The sequence below is a fragment of the Aricia agestis genome, chromosome 3 (genome assembly GCF_905147365.1).
Source record: "Aricia agestis chromosome 3, ilAriAges1.1, whole genome shotgun sequence".
In the NCBI taxonomy this organism is placed as follows: Eukaryota; Metazoa; Arthropoda; class Insecta; order Lepidoptera; family Lycaenidae; genus Aricia; species Aricia agestis.
The window spans coordinates 21,741,205-21,752,179 of record NC_056408.1 but is presented as its reverse complement, the minus strand read 5'-3'; the positions used below and the strand labels follow the sequence as shown (position 1 = coordinate 21,752,179).

At 37.8% G+C, this 10,975-nt stretch overlaps 1 protein-coding gene across 2 annotated transcripts in view; it reads right to left on the bottom strand.

Moving 5' to 3' along the window:
• Positions 1–2,041: 2,041 nt before the first annotated feature.
• The window catches only part of LOC121725384 (single-minded homolog 1), a 44,615-nt gene continuing 35,681 nt past the window's right edge, over positions 2,042–10,975 (bottom strand). For both annotated transcript variants that reach the window (XM_042112291.1, XM_042112290.1), the window contains exons 7-10: positions 5,403–5,509; positions 4,150–4,297; positions 3,489–3,732; positions 2,042–2,647 (exon numbers count right to left, since the gene is read on the bottom strand). In XM_042112291.1, the coding sequence (XP_041968225.1) occupies positions 2,414–2,647; positions 3,489–3,732; positions 4,150–4,297; positions 5,403–5,509 (733 nt within the window). In that variant the 3' untranslated portion in view covers positions 2,042–2,413. The remainder of the gene's footprint in view (positions 2,648–3,488; positions 3,733–4,149; positions 4,298–5,402; positions 5,510–10,975) is intronic.

The following is a 10,975-nucleotide window of genomic DNA, read 5'->3' as shown; positions in this document are numbered from 1 at the left end:
TTATATTTATACTCAGTGTATTGTATAAATTTAAAAATAAATAAGAATACTGATCCACAGTATTTAGACACTTGTCAAATAAAAATTAATAATTACCTGTATAACATTAATTTTAATATTATACCTGAATTAATTATCATTACAAATTATTTAAGAAAAATCGTTAGTAGCTATTATAAAATGTGATCCACCTTAAAATAATAATTAAATAGCTGCCTGACAGCGCTGCCTCAGAGACATTTAATGATTAGTTAACTTTAATTTAGACATAAACTGGATACACTTTCTGTCAAGCTCTTTATTAAGTTTACCTATTCGTAAAAATCTCTGAGGGCGGCCGCTAAAGACGTTATGTGGTAATATAAAAATATAATTATTATATTGTATTACGTACTTCGTATACCACTATCCTGATTGTAAGTAATGGGACAATCTTAAAACTTGGGATGCTAATTTAATATGATATATTATATAAAAGGTCATACAGCAACCAGGAACTAAATAATGTATTTTATTTCTATGAAACAATTAAACTAAAAATAGGCAAGATTAGAAAAGTCTAGAAATCTTACTAAAGCAAGTCGAGGCACAAAACTTCATAAAAATGACAAAATTATGAATTCTTTGCCTCGTTACTTTGTATAATAATTTTAAATAAGTAAAAAGTAGAAAATAATAATTGAGTATAATAATAATTATTTCCTAATTTACAAAATATGGAATAAATAACCTTTTCATTTTTTGAGTGTCCACAAATTACGCGCGACTTTTATACAAAAGAGTCTTTCTATAAAAAAGTCTTTTGTATATAAGTCGCGCGGTTGCAGCCCTGCTGCCGCAGTGCTTGCGACGTAATATGAAGGCAGCCTTAATCGTATTACGATCACACTTACGATTAAATCTTAAGCATACGTACAATAGTTTTTTTTGTAACAACAAGAAAAAAATTAAGTGAGATTTGCCGAGATCGGGGGGGGGGGGGGGTCTCCAACTTAAGACACCTCACGTAATTTGTGGACGCCCCCTAACTTTAATTTGAATTGAGAGTAGATTTACAAAATAGATAAATAACTACATTCCTAGCTAGCTTAAATTATTTTTTAGATATGTCAAAGCCTCTATTCGTACTTAATCTATACTGTACAAAATATTACAATCCTATGCCTATTATTGTCTATACTTGATATTTTGGCTTTAAATAAGCAGAGTTGGGCCGTAGTAATGAAAGAAAACTTAACTATGTTATATTGTAAGCTTCCATAGTATTTTTGCCAGCAAAACTCTTTCGTCTTTAAAAAAAAAATACTTAGATTTTAAAATTAAAATGATATTTAAATTAAAATGTAATGTTTTTCTTCCATAGTTTCAACTCTGTTACAATTATTTTGTTAAACTTTATTATAATAATATGCTAAAAATATTATTAAAATGCATAATTATTATATAAAGAAAAGTATGAGAAATTCTTAGTATGAACTAAAAATATATAAAATAAATAATGTTTTTGCTATACATCTCTAAATTACATTTTATACAAAGCACGCCAAAAGTGCTACTTGATATATTTTCCATTATTTAATAATATCCTATTTATTATACACTTTAATATTTGTTACGTATTCCTCATTTTTTAGTATGAGTTTTGTTCTGTTAAAGAGTACTTGGCTCTTAGACTAACTTTTTTTAACCTGAAACTTTTCAGCACAAAAAGAGACATCTAGCGGTGAATAGCTGAAACTATTAATTGACAGTTATTTCAATAGGGAACGTGCGCAACAAAGCTTCACCTGACTGTTGCTTATCCGAAACTTGTACTTGAATGTTTACCATAAATCATAATATTGTACGTAACGTACAGGAACTTTAAGACTGGGTTGCACCAGCTAACTTTAACTTTAACTGTTTTAACTTTATTTTTAACTACAGTGCAAAATATCAAATCTTTCGTTAAAGTTAAATATGGCGTCCTTACCTCCGCTCATACGTGAATTTCTCCGGTTAAAGTTAAAGCTAAAGGACGCCATATTTTACTTAAAAAAATAACTTTAGTTAAACTTTAACTTTAACCACGCCTCTGGTGCAACCTAACCTAAGTTCCCTGTTGAAATAACTGTCGATTTATAGTTTCGGCTATTTACCGCTAGATGTCTCTTTTGTGCTGAAAAGTTTCAGGAAAAAGTTACAGTCCTTCAAAATTCACAGAAATCATGCCATTTAGACAAAAAATTGCTCCGTCACATATCCTGCACATCACTAGACTCTTAGAGCGCATAACCATGTTACTTTTTTATTTATAAAATGATTGGGCAAACGAGCAAAGATCACCCGATGGAAAGCAACTATCGTCATGGACACTCGCAACATTATAAGAGCTGGATGTTGCCAAACTGTCTCTTGTCAATCCTCACACATCTCAGTGCACAAACTCATTAACCGCCCCATAGTGTTGTGTATTATCGACTATAACGCTAGTGTACCCCTCCTGCGGGGGGGCGAACTCGCGCGACCCCCCCGCGCCTCCCCCGTAGAAGGACAGCAGGTTGGTGTAGCTGTACTGCACCTCGGAGCTCTCCACCGAGCTGCAGGAGGAGGAGCTCGCGGAGAACGGCCGCTGGTTCGCCGGGTATACGTAGTTCGGTTGGACTACCTGTTGATAAAATACATGATAAGAAATAATAGTATTAAAAATATCCACAGCCTCTCTTATAATATAACCTCCTTTTTGGAAGTCGGATAAAATACAAAAGAAGACGTGAGTGGAAGAACCAGATAACTAACATTTTATGAACCTTGTAACAAATGTATAACTTTTCTGCTTCATCATTTGGCTAATATCACCATTTATCATGGCTTTAATATCTGGCTACACAAAAAATCAACAGTTTTTTTTTATTTCAACATTGTTATGCATAAAAAACAGCAATTTTTTATCAATCACTACCTGGTTCTTCCACTATTAACGTCTTCAAATGTATTCTTGTTTCTTACGTTACAAGGAAGAGTTTGTTTGTTTGAACGACCTAATCTCAGAATTTATTGGTTCGAATTGAAAAATTTTTTTCGTATTGGATAGTCCATTTAACGAGAAAGGCTTTGGGCTATATAACATCACGATGCGACCGATAGGAGCGAAGAAACAGGAAAATGTGGAAAAAACGGGGAAAATTATTTGGACGCGCAGCGCGCTATTATCTAACTTGCTACTGGATCGATTCATAAGTTATTCGGCGCCTAAAGAGTAGACCACAGGGTCATAGTACCTATACATTTTTGCGACAAATGATTCCTAGGCAGATGGGGACCTACGTAGTTTGGTCGCGTTACGTCAAACCCAGCCGACAGCTGTCACAATTAACATTGAATTCAATTGAATTGACATGATCCGGCCAAATGACGTTGGTCTGTCAACTACCTAAGAATGTATTTCCTCAATTTCCTCGATGGTACGTCTCCGGCGAAATACCTTATTTTTGAATTATTTTACAAACCTCCTCCGTATACCCCTCGTTGTAGAACATCTCGTAGTTCTGGTACTCCTCCTGGTCGTAGACGGCGGGCAGCGTGTACTCGGGGTAGAACTCCGCCGGGAACTCGCCCTCGGGGGGCGCCAGCTTGTCGCGGGGGGGCGCGGTGGGGGGGTGCGGCGCCGGCGCGGGCGGAGCGGGGGGGTCAGGGTTCAACTTGGCGGGGCCCTGCTCGATGCTTAGGATGAGCTGTTTTTCTTCTATTTCGCTATGAATAAAATAGTAAATTTTAATAAACCACATAAAATAATTTGCTGCAATGTTCTTACTTAATCATTTTTTTTTGTATATGTATAAGCTGAGATGATCGAGAGTGTCCTTAGCAATAGTTCATCATTATTAGTCTTCAAAGTGCTGGTTAATTTGAGTTTTTCTATTTCTAGAAATGTTCAATATTTTTAACCGACTACCAAAAAGGAGGAGGTTATTTATGTTCGACTGTGGATATTTTTTTTTATTCTAAATTCTGAGGCGCGTGACAAACTATTAAGAGTTTCGAATTGAGTTCTTTTTAAATTTCTCAATTTAACATTATGTTATTATCTTGGAAAATTTATACCATTTGTTACATTAACCGAATTTCCGCGCAACATCTAGTAACAAATAAATCAGTCTGTCTGTATACCTGAGCACATAATTGACGGACACGATGCAGTGCGGCCTGGAGGAGCGGGAGTTGTGGACGATGGTGGCGTAGCTCTGCATCCACACCCAGCCCCCGGACTTCGTCAGGAACCGGTAGTACTGCGACGTCACCTGGCCCTTCGTCAGCACTGCGGAGAAAGATGGGTTTGGGTCACAGATTTTAATGACTATTGAAATAGCGTTCAATTTCAATGCGTATAAGGTAGGGGAGACTGGGGATATTTGACTGTAGGCAGCTGTGGGAGTGGGTTGACTAGTAGTTAAAAATTCTAATGACGTGTTACACTATTTCCCCCAGCCAGTAGCCACACAGGATATATAGATATTAGTAGTACCAACCTTTTTTTTGTTTTTAACATGGGGATATGCTTTACGCATCCCCGGCAAATTGGGGATATCGGCCGGGGTATGTGGGACTCCTGTCCTGTAGTCTACCCACTAAAACCCCATGGTGCTCCACTCCTCGCTTAAGGCAGAGTTGCGGGTACGATGGAACCTACCGCAACTGTACCAGCGATCATCTACAGACCCGACACCACCCCGCTGCTCGGGGGGCCGCGATGCGCAGGAACACCTTGCGCAACACGGCTCTCTCTCTAGGACTCGGTGCAATGGGCGGCGGTGTCTCCACACCACCACCCCGAGTATCCGGAGTAGTACCAACCCTAGCGCTAAAAATAGTTTTATCTCACTTTTATCGCTCGGACCACGAAAAACTGTTCTTCGAGTTCAGTAAAGTACTAAATGTTTAACATTTTCAAATAGCTTAAATTTCTGAGAATTAGTAACCCTTCCTCTATATTAGAGTCAACTATCGCCGGTCTCCCTTACATTTGGAACATAAAATTATAGCGTACACTAAACTAGACTGTCCTGTCTCAAATGAGCAGTACGACAACCCTAACAATGCTTTAACTAGCCCGGATCCTTTTAAACAGCATGAATAGCAACAACAGAACCGTAAGGAGGTGGTTGGACGGTTCAGTGCAAGGTTTGGTAACTTTTCTATGTTGTGACGTAGAATATATTATGGCAACAAACCAGCAGCCCTAGGGGCAAATTATAGTAACAACTTCGATGCTATACAAGTTCTGGTAGTATCCTCGAGGCTAGAAGTGTCAAAAGCCATGTTCTGGTAACATCCTCGGGATAAAAATGTGAAAAACCATGTTCTGGTAACATCTTAGAGGCTAGCAGTACTGACACTGAGGTGGCTGGTGGTGGTATACTCACGCGTGCAGTGCGAGTATCGCATGTGTAGCACGTCGGTGCCGTGTATGTAGTGGTACAGCGTCTTCTCTATCAGGTCCTGCGGCTCGTACCCCGTCAGCGACGCCACCCTGCAACAACACACCAGATAAACTACTTTGCTTATTGTAGTATACTGTGGTAATAGGGTGACGCCAAACTAGCGTAATTTGTGAGTTGTGACTTGTGAGTCGCAGAATTTCGGCTGTCAGGAATTCTGCTGCATTCAGTTTCATACAAAAGTCCTGGCGATTCACACGAGCGTAATTTTGTGAGTCATGGTTTGTATGAAAATATATTTACGCGACTGAAATTCTGCGACTCACGACTTAAAAAATTACGCTCGTTTGGCTTCACCCTTAACTGTTAAAATTTGAAACTTAAAAATCCCGATTCGAAACTCTTAAAAGTGTTATTAGAATGAAAAATATTCAGTCGACGTCGAAATACACTGGTAGTTGCTATAAACAACACAGACCGGGCTGACGATGATGAACTATTTCTGCACCCGGCACTCCTCTTTTTAGTCAAAGTTAAAAACATTTTGCTTATTGTAAAGAGAAATTTCTTTCTTCCGTGGAAATATCCAAATCTGTTAGAAAAGCGGTCGACGATCGCTTTTCTAACAGATTTGGATATTGATCGCAAAAGGAAATAGCTTCTCAAAACAGAAAACTTCATGCAAGATGTTAAAGTATAAATCCATGATGGCTGCTGCATGTGTCTCAAATCTCAATATTTTGATAATTAGAAGTAGCAAAGCAACTCGTACCTTAGTTGCTTACCACAATATACGTATTGATTTCATAGAACTCTGAACCATGTTATAGATATTTGATATTGACTATGAAATCGATATCATAGTAAAGTAACTACGACAGCAATATAACGAAACTAATGTTCTAGCCTAGTAACTATATTAAGAGGAGTCCACACCGCCCTTTTTTCCATACAAACGTTGTCCCCTGTTTCCTCCCTGGATAATGATAGTAGAGTTATAATTTTTTTCCTGAATATCTACGGCCACTAATACAATGTCCCTATGTTTTCTTTTTTTTCATAATTTAATTATTAAATAAGATATGAACGTTCAAAAACCCAAAAAAAATGGCCAGATTTTCCGCTGTGTTCAAACGTCCAGAAAACAGATTTGGCTAGATTATACAAAAAAAGCAAAACATAGGAACACAGATCAAGCCTTTTTTTAATCTTTAATGAAAAAAGTACTTAGATCGGTTAAGTTTTGGAGAAGGAATCAGGGGACAACGAATCGTTGATTTTCTGGATTTTCTGCAGTTGTCTCTATCGCGTTCTGCGGTAGAGGCTCGAGGTAAGGGAGACAGCAATAGATATTACACCTACTTTTTTTTCATTTCTCTAGCCCCTGGTGTATCCTCTTAATCTATCATTATATTTTCGATTGCTAAGTAAAAAATTCGATTACTTATTGTCAATACTTTATTTACATAAATTTTCTATTATCAATAACTCTATACTATTATCTTCTCTATTTAGAGTCTAAACTGTAGTTTGTACATAAAATAATAAATACAGAGTTTTTATAAGTCAATTTTTAATGGCGCTTATTAGGGTTCCACACTTAAATTTCGCCCCAGAAACTTTCGCACTTAAAGTATGAAATGTCAGCATAAAACAACACCAATTTAACACAAAAACTAATTCACCGTAAAAATCGAGGCGACCCCATACGGAACCACCCCTATAACCTATAACACGCAGTAAAGCGCACGTTACGACAGGCGGAGCGGGTCGTAATAAACTTTAGAATATTAAAAAGTTATTAAAACGGGAAAGGACATAGGATACTTTTTATCCAGTTCCCGCGCGCAATAATCGAATTGTGGTGCAAAGGAGTTATGGGCGTCATCTAACTAGGTCTTTGCATGAGTTGTGGATGATTTATCCAGTATTTTCAGAGCGAAGTAACTACTCCTCAAATACTGTAGTGCCTGGGACAAGATTTAAATGTCCGTATGGTTGCCCAAGCGCATACGGCACTCTTGCTACATAGTCGGCCTAGTCCAGAGGAAAGAACTAGCCAATACGTCTGGGACCCACTATGTACAGGTTTCCTCACGATGTTTTCCTTCACCGTACGAGCGTCCGTATAATTATGTACTTGAGATCAGAAAATGCGTCATCTAGTATCACGATATTATATTTATTTAAGTAACATGATACTAGCTACTAATAAATACTAAATACTAGATATATTTACAGCGGCCCGCTCCGCTACGACTCGTCATAATGTTCTCGTACCTCATATACCCTTCATAATTGCCGGAAGCTGATCTCCGCTTCTCTTTAGTCAACAGTTTTTTGGGATGAAAAAACAATGGCAAAGTAGTGACACCTGATTATTAGACATTGAGGGTGGAGGACTGGAGGATGCCTGGAGTGGACATTATGATTGTCATTATGTTCACAAGCGGTTTTTTATGTATTTACTTATTTGGCCTTATTAGGAGGGACTTCACATTATACAAATATATTATATCCTTTATGTATATTACATAAGGTCGTCCAACATACCAAACTTTGATATAGGTGTAGACCTTCTCTTGCAGATAATGTTGTGGAATTGACATAGTTGATTACATTATTAATATTATTTATTAGGTACACAATTTAAAAAAAATCTGCTGTTTCCTACAAATGTAAAGGCGCTTTCCTAGGTGGGTTTTTTAATTTTGATGAGATTTTTAGTAAGTTCGTACCTAACTTACAAGTAACCAAGAAAAATAATGGTCTTACTCACAGATTTATTTGAAGTAAGTGATTCTTACTTAATCGAACAGTGTTGCTAGTGTGTATGAGTTTTTTGCCAAGCGCGAGTGGCAATTACTTGTGTCGGGTGCGCGCCATTACAGTTTTGTTCGCACCCCCATCGGGCGGGACAGGAGTTGCGTTGAGCGGTGCCAACATTTAATATTTTGCCAAGATATAAAAATTCTAAATCGTTTGTCACCTTGTAACATTGTTTCATAAAGAAACTAGAATATTGTTGGTTATAAACGTTCAAGAGTCAAGACAAAATATACATACTTTTTTTTAAGTTATCTCAACATATTTCAGTGTAAGTTTAGGAGTAAGAACTAACTAGGAGTTACATAATACATTAATACAACAAAATACGTTAGTAGAAAATAGTCCGGGTCTTTTGAGGTAGACCGGCCGGTCGTGGACGGAGTCCTGTGTCTGATAGACATCTCTCTAGATCTCCTGGATCTATTACAAATCTAGCAATATTTTTTTTAATTATACGGAGGTATAGTCCTCCTAATCCTATAGTATATCCCACACCCTGAGCACTTTTGTGGTACACTTTACGGAAAAACTATCACGCATTGATTTGTGCTTACTTAGTAAGTAATTTTTATTTATATCTAGATGTGTTATCGTCGGTCAGTCAAGGTTTGCTTAAACTATTAAAATATTAAAAAAACTATCTTAAAAATTATTACCACGCAGAAAAACGACGCGAGCCCTCACAGAGCTCGGATTTTAGCTAGTTACAGAAAATATGGCCAGATATTTAATTTTCTTAATTGCGATCGATTCAAATACACTTTCCGTGATGATCTACAACACCGTCGGCATCATACGTGATTGTATCACATATGTACTTGTAATTGTAAAATATTTTGCGAAATAAACAAAAAGACCGCACGCGACTCCACGACCGCTGTGCTGACTGCTGACGGCTCAGAAGAGCTGACTCAAAAGCACTCCAGCACGTATGAAGAATCAACGGTTTTGGCGTTCGATTATCAACTCTACTACCTCGTGACAAGGCTCAAATTGATGTACGATGTGTATATGATAGATGCGCGGTTCGATTCCGGATTCTCGAAAAAGAATAAACGTTGTAACGTTAGGAAAATGGAGTAAATTAATATTGGCTGTTTTTCATCTGCTTTTCCTATTTTAGTTAGCCAAATTAACCTACGCATAAGGAACGTTGTCTCTATTCTCTAGGTTCTCTAGGTTCTCTAGGTTCTTTAGGTCACGGTTCTAGAATCTATAGGATCTTTAGGATTAAGCTAAAATCCCAATAAGCGGTCAAAGATTGTATGACAACACAAATTGACGCTAGTCTAAAACAAACCCATCAATCCCCAATCGGCATAAGTTTATAAGTTTAGCTTTCAAAAACTCTTACATAGCTGTAGAATGTAGATATATTAATCTGTAGATAGATTCGCATTAGATATCCGAAGATGTCGATCGAATTACAAAACAGCGATATGCAAAACAGCACCTGCGGCCGACCAGGTGGCGACACCCGACACTGTCAGACCATCAGACACTACACTATCTGCTCATCTCCGATTCTGGGAGGCTGAGGAGGGTTTTGACATAATATTATAATGACGCCTGCAACACGGTTGCGCCAAAGCTAGTTTAACGAGCGGGAACCGTACATTTATGCGGGATAAAAGCTATCCTATGTCTCTTCCCGGGACTCAGTCTTTCCATGCCATTCCAGTTACATTTCATTGTAATTCCAGCAAAATCGGTTCAGCGGTTTCTGCGTGAAGAAAAATTTTCACATTCCTTCTGTCTTCTGTGGTTCTATATTTTTACTATTAGAATCAATACTCATCAATACTCATCAATACTCATCCCTATCCATCCATTGTAATGAATGCGAAAGTTTGACTTTCTATAGATCTACGTGTGTTGGACTGTTTTCTCCTTTCGCTTAATCTTCGGAAACGATTTAGATAGGTATGGATAGAGATACATCTTTAAGACACATTAAGTCGCGAGTAGGCTCGTTTTAGTATAGAAGTCGCGCGGCTGCCGCACTACTCGCGACAAAATAAGAAGGCAGCCTAAGACCTAAAAAAGGACATATAAAAATTAAAACGTAAATACTATCCCACCAAAAACATAAATTGTAAAAGAAGCCAAGCAAAATATTGCATAGCCTTAATACTCCTGTAGTAAAAAGTTTTTAGATCACATCCAAGCCAAGCCTTCAACTTATTTTATAATTTAAATCAACATTCAGTAAATGTATCAATAGATTTCTTTATTTTATAATTAGTACAGTGGCTTGGCAATGAGCACTAGAGAAATAGAAAAATCCCTAGCGTTGTTAACATCGAAGATAAAGGGGGTGTGAAATAGCCGCGAACCGCTTCAAGAAAAGTATGGTACGGCCGCGCCGTGCCTAGCTTTGCTAAAAAGCTTGGCCCCCAGATTTATTGCATAATATTTCATGTACCTATTTCATTTTTAAATAATATGTAAATCGTAATAGCAAGTCTGTCTGTCAGTTAACTGTTATCTCTTCACGTTTGGAACCGAAAGTCTTTTCACTAGGAATCTATGAGTAATTAATACGTAAACTTAACATGCCGTCTGTCTGTCTGCCAATACGTCTGCTGTATCTACTAGTGTGTCTGTGTGTTTGTGTGTTTGTCTGTGTGTGTTGCGGGTCGGGTTTCGTCGAAGTGCATTGTGAGCGCGGCTGATTGGCGTGAACTAATAAAGCCGGGGTAGGGCCATAGGTGCTCTGACACGACGCG